Source organism: Podarcis pityusensis (assembly GCF_964106645.2).
Source record: "Podarcis pityusensis genome assembly, chromosome: 13".
NCBI lineage: Eukaryota > Metazoa > Chordata > Lepidosauria > Squamata > Lacertidae > Podarcis > Podarcis pityusensis.
This window is the reverse complement of record NC_138038.1, coordinates 18,200,909-18,221,245: the sequence shown is the minus strand read 5'-3', so window position 1 is coordinate 18,221,245 and position 20,337 is coordinate 18,200,909. Positions and strand designations below refer to the sequence as shown.

Below are 20,337 nucleotides of genomic sequence, written 5' to 3'. Positions count from 1 at the left end.
TATGCCTATGTTTGAGAATTTCTCACGTCTCATCTAATCCTGCCCAGTTGTTCACTGCAAGAGCAGTTGCTTTGGTTCTGAGACAGCAAAGTAGTAAGCTGTTACTTCCTCTCATATTGCGGGGGGTGATTTGCAGAAAAATGGCAAGCTTGTTTGAACACTTTTTTTAAAAAAAATCCATTCTGTAAAACAGAATCAGGGCTATCACTTAATTACAGGAATTGGTGGTTGAGTAAACTTGCCTTTGTCAGTCTTGATAGTGATGCCTTTTAGAGCTATTGAGAGAATTTGGACTAAGCAAAAAGTACTACTCGTTAGAAGGAAACACCAGCTTTAATATTTTATTTCTCATGTTAGCACTACATCAAAATAGCCTTAAAAAACAACAACACCTTTGCTCTTAACACTCAGTGCCTACTTACTGAAATTGGGGTTGCAATCAACTAACAAAAGCCTTATTTTAACACAGATGAAACACAACACAGCAGAAAATGGGAATAGGAATGGTTCCTTTGCTTGCTTATTGCTGCTGAGGAGGCTGAAAGTGAGGTGGGGAGATGGATATATTTTGGACGATTGGAATTTCTGAAAAGGCGTGTCATGTGCTTTGCAGATCGAACTAACCAGAACAATTCAATCCACCTAACCACTACCTCCCTCAGTACCCTTCAGCATCCAGAACCAAGCTTAAACCAATCTGAAATGGCAAATACTTGGAACCCTTTTTCCATACTGACGTAAGTAGTAGAATAAAGACTTCCTAATCACTATAGTGGTACCTGGCTCAAGATTGAAACTTAGACAGTTCACTCGCCTAGTTACTCTGATCCTAGAAAATTACATTTTCTCTGTTCCCTTTCATAGCATGGTCTCCAGCTCTTTTTTCAAGCAGGAGTGCTTCCCCTCCAAGGCTGTAGCCCCGATGTTCTCCTCAAGGACCTTCTGCATCATCTCCTGACTTGGAGAATTATCCAAGGTGGAGGAAGCCGGGGTGTACTCTGGGGCAGCGGCAGTGGGGGCAAGGTGGATCAGCCAGTTTTTGGCACCAAGAGGCATGGCAACGACTGCTGCAGAAGTCACCCCCCAGCTGGCCATACTCAAGCTGACGCTGTTGGTGGCATGGGACACAAGCCCGCCGTAGGAGTAGCTCCCACCTGCGCTGGCAGCTCGGGTCTTCTGCTTTATGTCCAGCACCAGGTTTCTCCGGAAACGGTCTTTTTTAATTTCTGCTTGCACCTGGCGGTAGAGGCATACTATTAAGGGAATGCAACTTAGAAAAAGACCACCGCCCGCCTGCTCATTCTCAGTACAGTCATACCTTGAGTTACAGACTCTTCAGGTTGCGTTTTTTCAGGTTACGGACCACCGAAACCCAGAAGTACTGGAACGGGTTACTTCTGGGTTTCGGCGGATGCGCAGAAGCGCCGAATTGCAACCTGCGCGTGCACAGACGTGCCGCTGTGGGTTGCGAACGTGCATCCCGCACGGATCACGTTCACAACCCGAGCACCCACTGTACTTCGACAGCTGGTAAAAGCAGAACAATGGCTTATTAACTGCCCATCCCTGCTACAGTCCAATTTCTTTCCCTCTCTTCTCCAGTATGAAAAAGTTTCAGTTTTGCACCAGCTAAGAGCATATGGGTGGGTTGCTACCCCCATTCCCGAACTGTTCTATGAAAGGGGAGGTGCCTAATTCCATTAAGGCCCATGCTGTGTATCTGACCACTCAGAGAGTGCTCTTAGTCATTGAGTAACTCCAATGCCCCCTGTACATAAAAGATCAGGAGGATACCATATCAAAGGGCATAGGTGTTGGGAAATATTTTCCATTTTGGAAACGAAATCATCGCAACCATATTCTCCAGGCAGAAGAAATACCGGGCATGGGGAAGGAGGTTGACCCCTCCCCGTGCACAAGGTGCAGAATACACCCAATGAAGAGAGGATCGCAGCTAAATATTCGTGCATCTCGGAAGAAATGTTCCTTACCTCGCCATTGCAGAAACAGTAAATGAAAGCCACAAAGAAACCCTGTCGATAGAAAAAAAGAGACAACCATAGATGGAAATAGCTGTGACTGAATGGACCAAACACAAAAGGCTTCACCCGCCATGAAGACCCACCTGTAAAGAATTGAAGAGCATCTCGTAGTGCATCTGTATTTGCCAGAGGACACTGGACACAGCTGTGTAAGGAATGGCCATGAACACCACGTAATGAACACCAAAGAGGGGCATCAGAACAAGGGTGGATTTTAGTAACTTCCTGGAAGGAAAAGGATTTTGTGCAGTCATTCCATTTTTGGATCGTCCAAGAGGAGAGCTGAAGGGCCCGTGATGGGGAATAAGGGAGGCAACAATGGGTGGAGACCTTAAAAGGGTAGAAGCTTGAAGAAGACGGCACATAAGAGGAAACCACCATAATAACACAGATAAATGATCTGATAAACAGCAAGAACCAGCTTTAAGTCAAATGAAGATGAAGAACATAGCAGGACAGAAATCCAGCATGGAAGAAGTTTCAGTATTCTAGGCAATCAGAAATTAACAGAGCATTAATAAAGGGGGACATATTTCAGTAAGAGAGTATTTATTCATTGTAGTGCTAACACTGGGAGGTCTGTTTCAGCTGCTCCAAGCTACATACCTGTACTGTTGGCGGGGATCTAATTTCCCTGTATTTGTCTCCCACAACTTCGATGCAAGAACTCTCACAATGTTGAGGAAGAGGAAAAAGTTCACCTGCCAGCAATAAAAAGACACTTCGTGTCGCGCCAGGCATTTTCCATGCCAGTGAAATGCCATTCCTCAATTCCCTTTTATTTGCTGTGTTATAGAGAATGCATTTCTGCTGTTGGCCCATATGGGTTGTAGCCAAACTATTTTTACTCAGAGAAGACCTGTTGAAATTAATGGGCCTAAGTGACTCGTGGTCATTAATTCTAATGGGTCTAACTCTGGATAAAAGTTAATTGAACACAACTCAATAAAATCACGTGGCGATGATCAGCAATCATTGAAAAACCAAACAACAACCAATACAATCAGTAATAAACAAACCAAACAAAACCAACTCAAACGCATCCGCAGCTTCTGAACCACTGCCTCTGCTATTGAGGGCACAATTTGCAGAATGCCAGTATAATAAGAATGAGGTCATCGTCCCCGGCCTTTGAAAAGAGGAGGGACGAAGTGATGTTTCTGGGGGCAGGCATTCCATAACACAAAGGCAGCAGCTGCAAATACTCTGCATCTAATGGGTGCTAAACTACCATCCACAAAAGATGCTACCCTTTGCAAGACCACGTGGGCTGATCTTAAAACTCAAGTGCAGGATTTATATGGAAGAAGACATTTTCATTTTTTTTATTTTCAACTGGTTTTCATCAGTTACAAAGTGGTTCGGCAACAGGCCCAAAGGACACCTTGACTGCCTGCTTCCCAGCCCACCCTAATTTGCATTTTAAAAATTCATTTTCCAAATCCTTCCATCACAGAGCCCATGGCAGGAAACGTGGTTCCCAGGTGGTCGCCCATCCAGCTGCTGATCAGTCCCACAGGCCTGCTTAGCTTCAGCAAGCTGGTGGTCTCGTACTCTCTTTGTGCCCTTCTTATCTTACCACAACTGCTGCCAAGATAGGAACTTGGTAGATCCATTTCATGTTTCCAGCGCTGAGGTCCCAGCACCTGATGAGGAGAGGCTGAAGTTAAGCACCAAAGGGGTATATCCATATTGGGTCTCTCGCCTGACACCTTTGAGCCTCAAGTCCTTTTTGCGTGATTATTATTCATTTTTTCATTACCTGTCCTTCACGCTAAGGTCCCGGTGTTAGCATTAAAAGCATTAAAAACATGGCATAGCACATAGCTTATGCTAGGTAAAGGTAAAGGGACCCCTGACCATTAGGTCCAGTCGTGGCAGACTCTGCGGCTGTGGCGCTCATCTCGCTTTATTGGCCAAGGGAGCAGCTTCCGGGTCATGTGGCCAGCATGACTAAGCCGCTTCTGGTGAACCAGAGCAGCGCATGGAAACGCCATTTACCTTCCTGCAGGAGCAGTACCTATTGATATACTTGCACTTTGACGTGCTTTCAAACTGCTAGGTTGGCAGGAGCAGGGACCAAGCAACGGGAGCTCACCCCGTCACGGGGATTCGAACTACCGACCTTCTGATCGGCAAGTCCTAGGCTCTGTGGTTTAACCCACAGCGCCACCCGCGTCCCTATAGCTTATGCTACTGAAGAGAATAGGAATCGGTCAGCTTTTGAGTTTCTGAGCTTCAGGACATTTTGGCTTCTTTCAGCCTTAAGAAATTCAAATCATTTACATGACATTTTAAACAGGTAAATACTGTGATCGTTATCACCAACCCTGCAAGGGAGGTCCAAGTATGCTTGTCCCAATATGACAGTTTTGATATTTGAGGCCAAGAGAGTGGCTTACCAAATAGCACCTAATGAACCCGTGACAGAAGTAAGATTCATAGAATCATAGAATCATAGAATCATAGAGTTGGAAGAGACCACAAGGGCCATCGAGTCCAACCCCCTGCCAAGCAGGAAATACCATCAGAGCACTCCTGACATATGGTTGTCAAGCCTCTGCTTAAAGACCTCCAAAGAAGGAGACTCCACCACACTCCTTGGCAGCAAATTCCACTGTCGAACAGCTCTTACTGTCAGGAAGTTCTTCCTAATGTTTAGGTGGAATCTTCTTTCTTGTAGTTTGGATCCATTGCTCCGTGTCTGCTTCTCTGGAGCAGCAGAAAACAAGCTTTCTCCCTCCTCTATGTGACATCCTTTTATATATTTGAACATGGCTATCATATCACCCCTTAACCTCCTCTTCTCCAGGCTAAACATGCCCAGCTCCCTTAGCCGTTCCTCATAAGGCATCGTTTCCAGGCCTTTGACCATTTTGGTTGCCCTCCTCTGGACACGGTCCAGTTTGTCAATGTCCTTCTTGAACTGTGGTGCCCAGAACTGGACACAGTACTCCAGGTGAGGTCTGACTAGAGAGGTTCAGATTTAGGCATTACTCCTGTAAAACCACCGGCCTGAATTACATACACTAGACTACGGCATTCCTAAGTTGGACATGAGGTTTGTGTTACTACAATTTGTTTTGTTGTTGCAAAACTCGGCCATCTATGAACTATAGCACGTATTTTACTAGTACCTGTATAAAAGATGGACCAGGTATAGGGGTGGGGTTGTTTTTTTTGAGGGGGGGGTTGTGAAGATTATATTCTTTAATGCAGGGGGGAAAGCAGCTCTCCGTATCAGGTCCACACATAACATTTGGGATACAAAAAAGCAAATTAGATCTAAAAATCTGTTCCTATACGGTAGTGGCTAAAGCAATTAATTTACCCTCTCCTCACTAACACATCCTACCCAATATCCCTGAATAGTGTTTTAAGAGAAGCAGAAAGTACATACTGTGTATCAGCCAGGGATGCTCTGACGCTGGCCCAAACAGACACAATGACAGCAGGTACCCCTCGAAGGAAAAAGAAAAAGAAAAGCAAGCAGAAAGAGATCTGGGTTTCCAGTGAGCTCTTAAAAGGACAGTAGGAGAAAATGTGAGGCCAATAGTATACACCAGGAGGCGGCTACATAGTACCTTGCTGATGTTGTTGGACCACAACTCCCATCGTCAAGACAGGAGCCAGCCAGCAGTAAATCACACTGAGCAAGTTGGAGTTAACTCTTCATGAGCAAAAACAGGAGTATCAGGCCTAATGAGCGCAGCAACTCCTCTCTGGCAGGTCTTGCCCCCATGAAGCAGTTGCTGAGACTCCCCACAGCTGCCCAAATCCCCTCTTCTCCAGGGTTTCCCCCCAGCAATCTGAGACTGTGCCTGCTGAAGCTAACCTCTCCTCCCCCCTCTTCATGCTTCTCCTGGGTCTGAGAGACTGAGGGAGAGAGGAGCTTGTTGCAGCAGGAAGGGAGGACACCCCTGCCTCTTCACCAGCCAGACCCATCTCCATTTCTTGGCCTCCCTCCTCTACTGCTTCAGCTTCTGCCTCTGAGTCTGGGCTTCTATCTGCCACAGATTCTCCCCGCTCACTAAACCCTGTGACCTCATCAGTTTCCGACACCTTCTCTTCCCAGTATTCTCCCTGTGACTACCCATCATCGTCCCACTACCACTCCCCTGGCTCTGAACCTTCTTCCCTTCTTCCCCAGCTACATCCTCCCACCATTCCTCCGCATCAAACCAGTCTTGTGATGTCATCCCTGACCAATGCCCTTGCTGGCTGGCAAGGCTGATGGGAACTGGAGTTCAACAACATCAGGAGGGCTCCATGCTTGCTACTCTAGTATTCACTGACTTTGTATGTGCCATACAAGTTCCCACTTCTACACAACTATGAATGGTGCAGGGGCCCTATCCATTGGGCCACCGTACCTCACCCTCTGTGCTAAAGGACCCCTGGACTGTTAAGTCCAGTCAAAGGCGACAATGGGGTTGCAGCGCTCATCTCACTTTCCGGCCGAGGGAGCCAGCATTTGTCCACAGACAGCTTTCCGGGTCACGTGGCCAGCATGACTAAACCGCTTCTGGCACAACGGGAGATCGTGACAGAAACCAGAGCACACAGAAACGCCGTTTACCTTCCCGCCGCAGCAGTACCTATTTATCTACTTGCACTAGCATGCTTTCGAACTGCTAGGTTTGCAGGAGCAGGGACAGAGCAACGGGAGCTCACTCTGTCACAGGGATTTGAACCACCAAACTTCTGATCGGCAAGCCCAAGAGGCTCAGTGGTTTAGACCACAGCGCCACCCGCGTCCTCTGCGCCACATGATGGGTGGTAGGAAGGGAAACGCATCGTCAAAGAGAGCTGTGGTTACAGGAGGTGAGAGAGACCTTTCAAATAATAATAATTTATTATTTATACCCTGCCCATCTGGCTGGGTTTCCCCAGCCACTCTGGGGAATACAGGGGCAGCCTCTTGTGACCTTCACTTGCCCTGTTTGAGCTTCCCTGTGTAGGTTCATAGTCAGAGCAGGAGCCGAGAGATTGAACTGGACTGTGCTTACCCCACCCGATGAGTGTAAGAGCCCACAAGTAGCTTTTGTTTGAGAGGAAAGCCATGAAGATCAAGCTGTGGAGATAGAGACCTTCCACCAAGATCCAGTAGTGATTTGTAGCCAAGAAATAGAGGAAGATGGTCACAGCTACCTTGCAGCCTGCCTGAAAGAAAGGAGAAGCAAACATCCTTTTTGGTGGTGGTAGTTGTTAGGACCAATAAAAAGTATTTTGTGTTTCTTTGGTGTATTTTATTGAAATAATTTCAATTGTAAAGAAATAAAGCGATACAGAAAAAACGGAATAAAAAATGAATAAAAAAACGAAGGTGATTATAAGAAAGGAAAACCCATATACAAAAATGCAATCTAAGATACTTCCGTACATTCTTATATAAATCAATACAGTGTTATTATCCTAATACTTATGTAGTTAATAGCCTGCAACATTCTGTAGAAACTCATTCCAAATGTTATCGTAGTTATCCAAGCAAAGTCTGCGCCTGTAAGCAGTCCGTTCATAAGCTGTGAATGTTTGTCATATTGTCAATCCATTGATAAAAAGGTATCATATCTTTTTTCTTCTTAGGACCAAGTTTTGGACAACCCCCACTGGTTACACTCAAATCTTTTGCAAGGTTTTTTGGTTAATAGTTGTTGTTCCTGCTGCTTAACTAGAGGTTAATAGGAGGAACAGGCAGATTAACAGCATTCAAGTCCAAGAGATCACCATCTCACTTTTTCTTTCTTTCAGAACTGGAATGCTGATTAATTTAAAATGCTGGGTTTTTTAATTATTATTTTTGATTAGGAAACCATTAGATAAGATGACAGGAAGGATTCGAAACCTGCAGAACCAGAGATTCTCAGAGGACTGGAGTAAATACTTGAACTATTTGAAAATCAATTGTAATAAACAGATTACGCTAGTAGGATTGCAAGAAGTTTTGCAAGGAGGATTATGTGAAATATTGCAGAGAAGATTGAGAAGAGAATTATTGGTTAAGGATTATTAAAAGTAATAAGGAAATTAATGAAATGTAGATAAAGTGATAAAGATTGAAAAATAAGATAAGAAATATATATATATATATATATATATATATATATATATATATATATAAAGGTAAAGGGACCCCTGACCATTAGGTCCAGTCGTGCCCGACTCTGGGGTTGCGGCGCTCATCTCGCTTTACTGGCCGAGGGAGCCGGCGTACAGCTTCCGGGTCATGTGGCCAGCATGACTAAGCCGCTTCTGGCGAACCAGAGCAGCGCATGGAAACGCCGTTTACCTTCCCGCCGGAGTGGTACCTATTTATCTACTTGCACTTTGCTGTGCTTTCAAACTGCTAGGTTGGCAGGAGATATATATATATATATATATATATACACCATCTTGAGCTGACTGTTCTGAAATCTGTATCCTTGTTCCCTAAAACTTCCAGGAAGATTTTAAGCCAAGGCACACATCGCACTTCTTAATAGACACCGAGAAGAGGGAAGCAAAACCTAAACACTAGGGACTTACTAGCTGGGTCCTGGATCCCAAGGCGAGGCTCAGATCTTCAGCATCCCAGTCACTGTCCTGCGTTTTTTGCAGCCCCTCAAGTCGCAAGGTCGAGTACAGCACGAGATCCTTCACAAAGATGCTCACAGCTCGGCAGACGAAGGAGGCAAAGAGATGGAGGTGGATGTAATTTCGGGTGCAGTGAAGCCGCCTTAAACACACATTAATAAGCGGAGGATTTCAATTTATTTATATGTTATGTCTTAATCCTGCCCGCTCTTCCAAGGTACCATGCGTATTTTCCACACCATCCTTTTATCCCAGCAATGACTGTGAGGTAGGCTAGGCTGAGAAAGAGGGTGTGATTGGCCTCCATCACACACACACCCCAATCTATGGCTGAGAAGGGTTTTGAACCTGGGTCTCTCCCCATTCTCAGTCTGGAACTCTAAACACCAAACGACACTGCCAGGAGAAAATAGTATGAGATAACCAAAATAATGAGCAGCTGTGCTCCTTATTATTACATGATTCCACCTTCTATTGTGGTGCTGGAGGAGACTCTTGAGAGTCCCATGGACTGCAAGAAGATCAAACCTATCCATTCTGAAGGAAATCAGCCCTGAGTGCTCACTGGAAGGACAGATCCTGAAGCTGAGGCTCCAGTACTTTGGCCACCTCATGAGAAGAGAAGACTCCCTGGAAAAGACCCTGATGTTGGGAAAGATGGAAGGCACAAGGAGAAGGGGACGACAGAGGACGAGATGGTTGGACAGTGTTCTCGAAGCTACCAGCATGAGTTTGACTAAACTGCTGGAGGCAGCAGAAGACAGGAGTGCCTGGCGTGCTCTGGTCCATGGGGTCACGAAGAGTCGGACACGACTAAACGACTAAACAACAACAGCAACCTTCTATTGAGAAGGCGCCAGGCAAAAACATTCCTCTTCAATCAGGCCTTTGGCGGATTAATATTCTACAGGCTTTTAAATGTACCTGTGGGAAGGGAGGGCTATTGTTTTGCTGTTTTTACTTGTGTTTTTATCTTCTATTTTATTCTGTGACCACCCTGAGATCTTATGATGAAGGGTGGTATATAAATTAAGAATGATAATGATAATAAGTGGTTTTTAAAAATATATATATATTTAGGGGTACTCTCATTTTGACTCAAGAAAATGACCATTTTATAGTTCAAACCGGGGGAAATAAATACAGCACATGTACAAAAGTACAAAGATTCACAAAATGTTTAGGGGTATGCATACCCCTGCTTCCCCCCAGAAAAAGCTATTATTATTATTATTATTATTATTATTATTATTATTATGTGCCTTGGGAGAACAGAACTATCTTGCCACCACCTGTACTTACCTGAGGTTCTGTAAGCAAAGTCATCATCATTATCATTTTATTTGTACGCCGCCTTTCCATAGTTAAAACAATGCTCAAGGCAGCTTACAGCATGACAAGATTTACATAATTACCAACATAACAAAAGTCATAAGCAATAAATAAAGCACATCAGAAAGTACACAACCAAATGGAAAACAATTTCCACATAAATCATAAAATCTGAAACGAAGAATACAATATCAATCACAATTTAAAATTACATAGATAAAAAATAAAAGCAATTTAAGAAACAAAAACGGAGCCCTCTCAGCCCAGCAGCAGTCCTTTATGGAGCCTGTCAGGCCCCACCCCAAGCCAAGTCTACCCCACCACACATAGGAAACCAAACCAAGATAGTTTTTCTCTTAGTTTTGCTGGCCATGATTAGTACAGTGGTACCTCAGGTTACAGACGCTTCAGGTTACAGACTCTGCTAACCCAGAAATAGTACCTCGGGTTAAGAACTTTGCTTCAGGATGAGAACAGAAATCGCGTGGCGGCAGCAGTGGGAGGCCCCATTAGCTAAAGTGGCACCTCAGGTTAAGAACAGTTTCAGGTTAAGAACGGACCTCCGGAACGAATTAAGTTCTTAACCCGAGGTACCACTGTAGAATAAGGCCATGGGTTAGAGTTCAGGGGGTGGGATGGGGCAATGAATCAATAAGAACTGCCCTCCTTACTTGAAGTAGCAAAGGATGCACATGGCGACCACAAGGGAGGCAAGGGAGATGGAGTAGCCAACGGTGTAGATGATGCGAAGCCGGTCAAACACTTCCTGCGTGAGGAAAAGAGAGGCATTCCAGCACAGAAGGACTGCACAGCCATTGTCACAACTTGCTCCGCCACGTCAAGAACCCCCATCTAAAGCACTTTCCCTTTTCCAAAATAGAATATCCTCCAGCTGTTGCAATTTTCTTGTGCAACTTTCTGAAGAAGACAATTCTGCCACCTAATTATGTTCCCCAGTTGCTGGTACCTTGTTGAAGGTATGCTCTTAAAGCAGTGGCAAATTTGCATGGGGCTGCTGTTGAAGACAGTTCAAAAACTGCAACTCGCCCCTGGCTTTGTGGCCAGATTGCAAAGAGGGACTGGGCAAGGGGCGACAGCTTCGCTGGCTCCCAGTAAGTTTCAAAGTGCTAGCCTGAACCTTTAATGCATGGGCAGGCAAACTAAGGCCCGGGGGCCAGATGCGGCCCAATCGCCTTCTCAATCCGACCTGCAGACGGTCCGGGAATCAGCGTGTTTTTACATGAGTAGAATGTGTCCTTTTATTTAAAATGCATTTCTGGGTTATTTGTGGGGCCTGTCTAGTGTTTTTACATTAGTAGAATGTGTGCTTTTATTTAAAATGCATCTCTGGGTTATTTGTGGGGCATAGGAATTCGTTCATTTCCCCCCCAAAAAAATATAGTCCGGCCCCCCACAAGGTCTGAGGGACAGTGGACCGACCCCCTGCTGAAAAAGTTTGTTGACACCTGCTTTAATGGCTTAGGAACCAAACAACAGTCTGGCCACTCTGTCTCTCTTTTTCTCCAATATTTGTTTCATTACGTTGACTACAATTATGGTGAGCAACACTGATTTGCTTTGTTGATTGATATTTCAAAGTACACACGCTACTTCTCTGCTTGCGGTAGATAATTATAACATTTCAGATGTGTAATTATCAGATAATATAGCAAATGGGGTGAGCAATTGCATCCCACCCCTACCACCTTTGGGGAGGTTATTTTTAAATCTTTGGAAATGATCAGATTATCTTCCCTCAGTCCGTTCCGCCCCCCCCCCCCAGGCCAAATATCCTCATTTCCTTCTGCAATTTGATTTCCATATGCTCATCCCTTGTCAGCCTTTACGGAAAGGATGGAGAACCTGTGGCTGTCCGGATGTTAAAATTACAGAGCTGTAGAGCTTTTGAATTATGGTGCTGGAGGAGACTCTTGAGAGTCTCATGGACTGCAAGAAGAGCAAACCTATCCATTCTGAAGGAAATCAGCCCTGAGTGCTCGCTGGAAGGACAGATCCTGAAGCTGAGGCTCCAATACTTTGGCCACCTCATGAGAAGAGAAGACTCCCTGGAAAAGACCCTGATGTTGGGAAAGATGAAGGGCACAAGGAGAAGGGGACGACAGAGGATGAGATGGTTGGACAGTGTTCTCGAAGCTACCAGCATGAGTCTGACCAAACTGCGGGAGGCAGTGGAAGACAGGAGTGCCTGGAGTGCTCTGGTCCATGGGGTCACGAAGAGTCGGACACGACTAAACGACTGAACAACAACAGAGCTGGAAAGGATCCCATCTAGTTCAGAAATCAGTGTTGTTGGACCTCAACTCCCATCACTGCCAACCAGCGTAGCTATTGGTCAGGAATAATGGGAGTTCAACACCTGCCGGGCCACAGATTCATCACCCCTGCTTTATGGCACAATTTTTATGAGAAATTCCAATCTCAATAGATTCCTCCCTTCCCTTCCCTGTCCTTCAAATCCTGCCTGTGGTACCCAATTCCACAAGCCTCTGTGTCCTCCCGATACCCTTTCCCCCCTGCTTAGGAATTAAACCTTTTCTTGATTCTGCCGTTCCGGGGCAAAGAATATGGCGCATTCTGTGTAATTGGCCCAAGTCTTGTTCATGTTGGGCACCAGTTCCCAGTTCCCGTGAACATCACAGCGCCTGTAGGCATGACCTGAAATAAAGGACAGGCAGAGCGTCCAATGAGATGGAGCGGAACGTGTGAAGGTGAAGATGCCAGCAAGGCTGAACAGTTGCACATTTTTTAAAAGGCCAGAGGCCCCAGAGGAAATAAACCGCCTAGGGGCTTTTGTTTACAGTGGTACCTCGGGTTACATACGCTTCAGGTTACAGACTCTGCTAACCCAGAAATATTACCTCAGGTTAAGAACTTTGCTTCAGGATGAGAACAGAAATTGTGCTCCAGCGGCGCGGCAGCAGCAGGAGGCCCCATTAGCTAAAGTGGTGCTTCAGGTTAAGAACAGTTTCAGGTTAAGAACGGACCTCCAGAACGAATTAAGTACTTAACCCGAGGTACCACTGTATTTGCATTGCAGGGATTTGAACTAGATGACCCTCGGGGTCCCTTCCAATTCTACAATTCTATGATTATGTGGTTTAGAAATTATTATAAATTAAACAAAACGAAAAACAGTGCTTCTGAGCAAGTGTAGAGTGTACTGCTCTATTCCGAACTTAAAAATGGAAAGCGTAATGCTGGTGATCAACAAAGAGGTTTAAAGACTCTCTCAAGGCAAATCTTTAAAAATGTAGTACAGTGGTACCTCGGGTTACATACGCTTCAGGTTACAGACTCCCAGGTTACAGGCTAACCCAGAAATATTACCTCGGGTTAAGAACTTTGCTTCAGGATGAGAACAGAAATTGTGCTCCGGCGGCGCAGCAGGAAACCCCATTAGCTAAAGTGGTGCTTCAGGTTAAGAACAATTTCAGGTTAAGAACGGACCTCCGGAACAAATTAAGTACTTAATCCGAGGTACCACTGTATAAACACCGGCAATTGGGAAACACTGGCTTGCGAGTGCTCCAGTTGGAGAACAGCCTTTACCAAAGGTGTCGTGGGCTTTGAAGACGCTTAAACTCAGGACGAAAGGGAGAAACGTGCAAAGAGGAAGGCACGCTTGGCAAACCCTCACCGTGATCAACTCCCGCATGAAAACCTATGTCCCCACTGAGGAAGGACGTGTGGATCCAGAATTGGACTCCATGGTCACCTACGGACCCACCGTCAAAACCATGTTCACGGAAGACATGGAGTGCAAGGCCTCCAAGCAATGACTTTCTTGCAAGGTATCTCCTTTTTTAAAAAAAGAATAAACGGTCACCCTGACTTCTCAACAAGCAAGACGAACCTCCACACACTCCAAAACATCATCTCCTAAAACCAGTTAAATTGTTATTATTTCCTAATGGTTCTTAAGAAGGATCTGGCCTGTTCACCAGCCTCCTGCTGCTATGGGCCAAACTTGACCCGATGTGTTGTTTTTAAATAATGCAAATAACATCAGCTGGAGATGGGCTGATTATTATCAAGACTGCAGCAGGCGGGGAGGGGGAATATAACCTTTTGTTCCCCTGCTGAGGTCCTGAGGAAAGATGGTATTTGCTGGGTGCCGAATCCTTCACTGGCACCCGATGGGAGGGCGAGAAGATTTTCTCCAAAAGCAAACAACACCTTCTTGAGAAGGGATTTTCCTCAGGGATTTTCCTCAGTATTAAATGCTCCTCCACCCTTCCTGCAATCACAGTCATTAAGAGACATCCTCCCTGCCAAAAATCTGGTTCTGTTTGCATTAAACACACACACACACACACACACACACACACACTATTCTCTGCATGTTATAAAATTATACATACCCTTGCCTTATCTATCATGTAATCAACCAATAAATTTGTGCATGTTTATTCAAAACCTGCCAAGGAGACCAGTTCATTTTGTTGTCTTTTTAGAGATTTTTTAGACAATTTCCTTAAGAAATCAGAGAGAGGAGCTGAGGGAAGTCCTGGGGGGGAGATTAAAAGGGAGTGGGGAAAAGGGGGGGGGGAATAATGTATGTGATTATATGGATTGACAATTTGTTATGTTGGAATTGTTTAATAAAAAATATTTAAACACACACACAACAACAACAACAACAACAACAACCAGCATGTTAAATGGCAAAGAGGCATTTTAGCATCTGCTTCAGCCCTAAACAACCAAAAGACCTGAAGCTTTCTGTGAAGGCCGAGAAAACGTACATACCTTGATGGTTGAAGTCATAGACGTAGTCAGGGCATCGGACGGCCACCTTTTTGCTGGGGAGGCTTTCGGGCCAGCAAATAATCCCATCCCACTCAGGCAAACAGTTGCCATCTAACGAGGAAATGGCACATTAATCACAACTTTGCATGATAGCGTTGAGGGGGGCAGAGGAGAGCAACCTTCATCCTTGGGTTAAGTCAGTGGATCTCAAAGGGTGTGGCAGGAGAGGACGGCAAGCGTGGCAGGAAGACACAAGCAAAATCAAAGAAGCATGTAAACATTTCAATGTAGTATAGCATAGTATCTAAATATATATTTATTTATTTATTTGCAGAAGATGGATAGATATTCAAGAGCATTGGCTATTCTACAGCTCTCCACAACAAATTGTTGTGAACAGGGATTTTCTTTTTATTATTATTATTTCTATTAAATTTCTGTTTTACATTTTAGAATATTCACTTAAACAACCTTAAAATATCAGTGACTTCCCTTCCTCTCTTTCCACGGTTCATTTTGCACAACATAAATCCCTGCATATTTTAGATAAACTAAACCAATCAGTATTCCATTATAACATCCATCAAAACTTATTTACACTGTTGAATTTTTCTTAACGGTGCCCATGTTTTCAGATATACACAATTTTCCTCCACATATTCAATAAACATTTTCCAATCTTCTTTAAATGTATGTTCTTCTTGTTCTCTTATCTATATATGTTAGGTCCACAAGCTGCGCATATTCCATCAGTTTAAGTTGCCTCTCATTTTCCATTTTTGGGCTAACAAAACACGGGCTGCAGTGGTGGCATACATAAATAGCCTTTTTGACATCTGGGAATTTCCGCTTGCGTTCTCCCCAACAAAAAGGACTCTGGTTTTTTTGGGGGGAAAGTATTTATAAACTTTTTTTTTTCAGTTTATTATAAAGTATTTCCCAATACTCTTTTGCACTTTTACAGGTCTACTACATATGATAGAACATACCCTCAGTCTCATTACATCTCCATGTAGCGAACAGAGATTTTCAACTCTGACAAATGTGAATAGATAAAGCAATAATAAGTTAAATAAATAACCACCGCTCCTCTTTCATGACACACCAAATCAGCTAACTATTGCTGCCCTTTCCCGGCACCCAAAACCAGTCATCTCACTCTACCCAATGATAGGGCCGGCCCTATGATCAGGCTCTGAGTGCCACACTTTTGAAGGGGACACAGGTCAACTCAAACAGCGTTTCTGCTGTCAATAGAAGGCTGATTGGAAGGAAGCAAAGACCAGCCACCCAGTGACTCGCTTGAAGATGCGATGGGTAATTTTCTATTCTGCTAAGAGGTCATTTGGGTTGACAACAGCTTTTACATTATTTTATTTATTATGTTGTGTTTCTTCTTCACCTTTCTTCCAGAGTTTAGGAAGGACGGCAGCTTAGGAGAAGGGCCTTTGCAGGCAGCAGGTTCCATGTATCAATCCTTGGTTTCTCCAGTCTAGGCTGAGAAAGACTCTTTATGAAGCTCTGTGTCTGAGGCCAGCCAGTGTGGACAATAATAAACTAGACAGGCCAATATGTTCCATTATGAAATACAAAGTGGTGCACGTGAGATTCACAAGATGTCTCCAATCCACACCTAGATCTGCTTCATTTCAGCATCTTGCAACCAAATCCTAAAACCTCATTTTATTTATTTACTGTGGCACACAGTTTGTGGGTCTGGACATAATATCATAGTAAGCTAAGGTTACATCATGCAAAAGGCTGGGCTGGATGAATCCCAAGGCGGAATTAAGATCGCCGGAAGAAATATCAACAACCTCAGATATGCAGATGACACAACCTTGATGGCAGAAAGTGAGGAGGAATTAAAAAACCTTTTAATGAGGGTGAAAGAGGAGAGCGCAAAATATGGTCTGAAGCTCAACATCAAAAAAAACGAAGATCATGGCCACTGGGCCCATCACCTCCTGGCAAATAGAAGGGGAAGAAATGGAGGCAGTGAGAGATCTTACTTTCTTGGGCTCCATGATCACTGCAGATGGTGACAGCAGTCACGAAATTAAAAGACGCCTGCCCCTTGGGAGAAAGGCGATGGCAAACCTAGACAGCATCTTAAAAAGCAGAGACATCACCTTGCCAACAAAGGTCCGTATAGTTAAAGCCATGGTTTTCCCGGTAGTGATGTATGGAAGTGAGGGCTGGACCATAAAGAAGGCTGAAGAATTGATGCTTTTGAATTATGGTGCTGGAGGAGACTCTTGAGAGTCCCATGGACTGCAAGAAGATCAACCCTATCTATTCTTAAGGAAATCAGCCCTGAGTGCTCACTGGAAGGACAGATCCTGAAGCTGAGGCTCCAATACTTTGGGCACCTCATGAGAAGAGAAGGCTCCCTGGAAAAGACTCTGATGTTGGGAAAGATGGAGGGCACAAGGAGAAGGGGACGACAGAGGACGAGATGGTTGGACAGTGTTCTTGAAGCTACCAGCATGAGTTTGACCAAACTGCGGGAGGCAGTGGAAGACAGGAGTGCCTGTCGTGCTCTGGTCCATGGGGTCACGAAGAGTCGGACACGACTAAACGACTAAACAACAACAACAAAGCTAAGGTTATTGGTATGATAAGGAGTAATTAAAAAAAACAAAAAAAACAGGCATCTTCAGTGATCCAGTCTGACTTTCTTCCTCCTTTAGGAGGCAACATTTAACAAGTGCCATGCTTTCCTTTGATGTCCGATGTCAATAATATGACTCAACCATTTTTAAAAATGTTTTTATGCACTTGGGGCCCCAGCACCAAAAGTTAGAAATGCAGAAAAAGCAGGTACCTTGGACTGTTTCCTTCTGGGTATTTATCTGCTGGTGACATTTTTCTTTAGCTTCGTTCAGCAAGTAAATCTGTTCTTCTTTGGTTAGAACATCATCGGTGTCCACCTGCCAAACAAATGAAGAAGGGAGAGATGAGGCTGCGAGGTCCATTGGCTCACCTGGGACCACGTGCCGTTTGGATCCTCCAGCACCAGGCAACATCAGAGAATGTGGCAGCAAAGCCTCTCCCACTGACTTGGCTGGGGCTAGGGATGACCAAATCCGACATTATTGGTTTCTTTTAGTTTCCTATTCTTACTCAACTTAAATCCAGCTTGCCCCCTTTCCAATCTTTTTTTAAAAAATGCATGTTCATTTTTATGCAGATTTATCTATCTGTCTATCTATATATATATATACATATGCATTTTTGTACACAATTTGGTCTAATATATGCATTTCTGCCAGGGAATTCCACAAATGTAATATGGTTTTGTATGTTATTCCCATCAATATATGCGTTTTTATATTGGGTGTGCAAAATTTGGAGAAAGGCGCATTTCGAAGGATAAAATATGTAAATATTTTCTGTATTCGGATTTGAACCACCAAACTGATCGGCAAGCCATAGGGGCTCAGTGGTTTAGACCACAGCACCACCCGCGTCCCATTTACACATATATACAACCTGAAACGGGTGGCGCTGTGGGTTAAACCACAGAGCCTAAGACTTGTCAATCAGAAGGTCGGCAGTTCGAATCCCCACGATGGGGTGAGCTCTCGTTGCTCTGTCCCAGCTCCTGCCAACCTAGCAGTTTGAAAGCATGTCAAGTGCGAGTAGATAAATAGGTCCCGCTCCGGCGGGAAGGTAAACAGCGTTCCGTGCGCTGCTCTGGTTCGCCAGAAGCGGCTTAGTCATGCTGGCCACATGACCCGGAAGCTGTACACTAGCTCTCTCAGCCAGTAAAGCGAGATGAGCGCCGCAACCCCAGAGTCATCCGCGACTAGACCTAACGGTCAGGGGTCCCTTTACCTTTACAACCTGAGCCTAGGGGGGCACTGGGGGGGGGCACTCCAGGAGGGTCTCGTCTCTCCCATGGCTGCCATGTTAGATTCAAACTATCAGCCCATGTTGAGCTATGACCGCTTTTTCTCCAGCTTGCAAATTGCTTTCCCCTAACGCATCTATTTCTCCTCTTGCTTACGCCAGCCCACTGCGATTCTGACTCTCCTCCCCTATAGCTCTGTATTGTCTTTTGCCCAGGGCTGGGTTGCCACCCCTCTGTGGTCTGGCAGAGAGTGTTTTCCTTGTTGATGGCTTCCAGGATGGGCCATCGCCCTGCCTTTTTGCTCTCTTAATGGTCCATCTCTTCAAGCGATTACTTCATCAGGAAGCCAGCCTCCTGGCTTTTTTTATTTTTTTTTTAATGACTTGAACATTTTAGCATGCTAAATTCACTGTCTTGCAGCCCAGAATTAGGATGGGAGTCCAGGTGTCCCATCAACTTAGAAGAATATAAACAAATAAACTTTTTAAAAAGTAAGAAAATACAAGGAGAAATGTGTTGGAAGAAACAGGTATGCAATGGGAGAGGGAAGCGAGAGGAAATGTCAAAGCAGAGCTGGACCATTAGTGGCAAACCCTTAATGGATCATCCTGGGATACATGGATGTATTAAAAGCTATGACGAGGGGCTATGAGATTGTTTCATATTTGCCACGGACCGGTTCATTTCCTTTGCAATATTGTCAGGAAATGGAGAAGCCGTGCCACATAAAAAGTGGGCGGCGAGAGACAATGAAAGCAGGCCCAAATGTGACTGCCACAATTAAATCACTCATCTGCACAGGACATTTTGAGAAGGCCGATAAGGACCTTATCAATAATGAAATTTCCAGAGCTGCTACAAACACAGGGAGAGACAGCAGCAGCAACAACAAGGACCTGCTATAGCCCCAGGTGTTAAAAGAGGAGATGGAATCAAGGCAACACAGCCAAACCTTTAGAATCAGAAAACGATTAAAAAACCCCATAAATGAATATATGCTGGGTTTTCCACATCTGAACTGATCAAAATCTGTGTCATAAAATAAGAGGCCGGGCCTTTTCAACATCTTGTAATTGATCAAAATGTCGCACTGGGACAAAAAACACAAGCGTGATGGCAAGGTGGGGATAAAACAGCTGCCTTCTTTAAAGTCACACCTTCCTCTTTGAGCTCTCATTTATATTAAATCGTCTTTCTTTTTTCTCAAAAAAGTAGCATTTTATTTAAGGTATTTACAAAAAAAAGCAAGTTAAATATTAACAATTAAAAAAAGAAAAGAGAGTCACAGCAGTGGAAAGTTGCCTACAACTTGTTGACTGACAATTGTCTTTTCATCCTAACAGGTCTTTTCAGAGTTCACTGTGTGTCTGGGGTGTCCTCGTCGTCTTCAAGTCTCATGTCCATCTTGCAAGACCGTATCATCGGATGGCAAAATCATTGTCTTTGTGGACCTATATCAGCACTGGTATAGAGCCAGTGTGGTGTAGTGGTTAAGAGTGGTGGACTCGTAATCTGGTGAACCGGGTTTGCGTCTCCGCTCCTCCACATGCAGCTGCTGGGTGACCTTGGGCCAGTCACACTTCTCTGAAGTCTCTCAGCCTCACTCACCTCACAGAGTGTTTGTTGTGGGGAAGGAAGGGAAAGAATGTTAGCCGCTTTGAGACTCCTGAAGGGGAGTGAAAGGCGGGATATCAAATCCAAACTCTTCTTCTTCTTCTTCCACAAATTTCCCATCATTTCTCAGCTCTACCAGAATGACTGAGA

At 44.6% G+C, this 20,337-nt stretch overlaps 1 protein-coding gene across 3 annotated transcripts in view; it reads right to left on the bottom strand.

The window, feature by feature from the left end:
• Positions 1-833: 833 nt before the first annotated feature.
• Positions 834-20,337, bottom strand: part of LOC308462056 (parathyroid hormone/parathyroid hormone-related peptide receptor-like) — a 31,597-nt gene continuing 12,093 nt past the window's right edge. For all 3 annotated transcript variants that reach the window (XM_080979374.1, XM_080979375.1, XM_080979373.1), the window contains exons 4-15: positions 17,545-17,650; positions 14,718-14,828; positions 12,499-12,623; positions 10,619-10,713; positions 8,568-8,757; positions 7,052-7,205; positions 5,443-5,503; positions 3,622-3,688; positions 2,649-2,743; positions 2,126-2,267; positions 1,992-2,033; positions 834-1,236 (exon numbers count right to left, since the gene is read on the bottom strand). In XM_080979374.1, the coding sequence (XP_080835500.1) occupies positions 859-1,236; positions 1,992-2,033; positions 2,126-2,267; positions 2,649-2,743; positions 3,622-3,688; positions 5,443-5,503; positions 7,052-7,205; positions 8,568-8,757; positions 10,619-10,713; positions 12,499-12,623; positions 14,718-14,828; positions 17,545-17,650 (1,566 nt within the window). In that variant the 3' untranslated portion in view covers positions 834-858. The remainder of the gene's footprint in view (positions 1,237-1,991; positions 2,034-2,125; positions 2,268-2,648; positions 2,744-3,621; positions 3,689-5,442; positions 5,504-7,051; positions 7,206-8,567; positions 8,758-10,618; positions 10,714-12,498; positions 12,624-14,717; positions 14,829-17,544; positions 17,651-20,337) is intronic.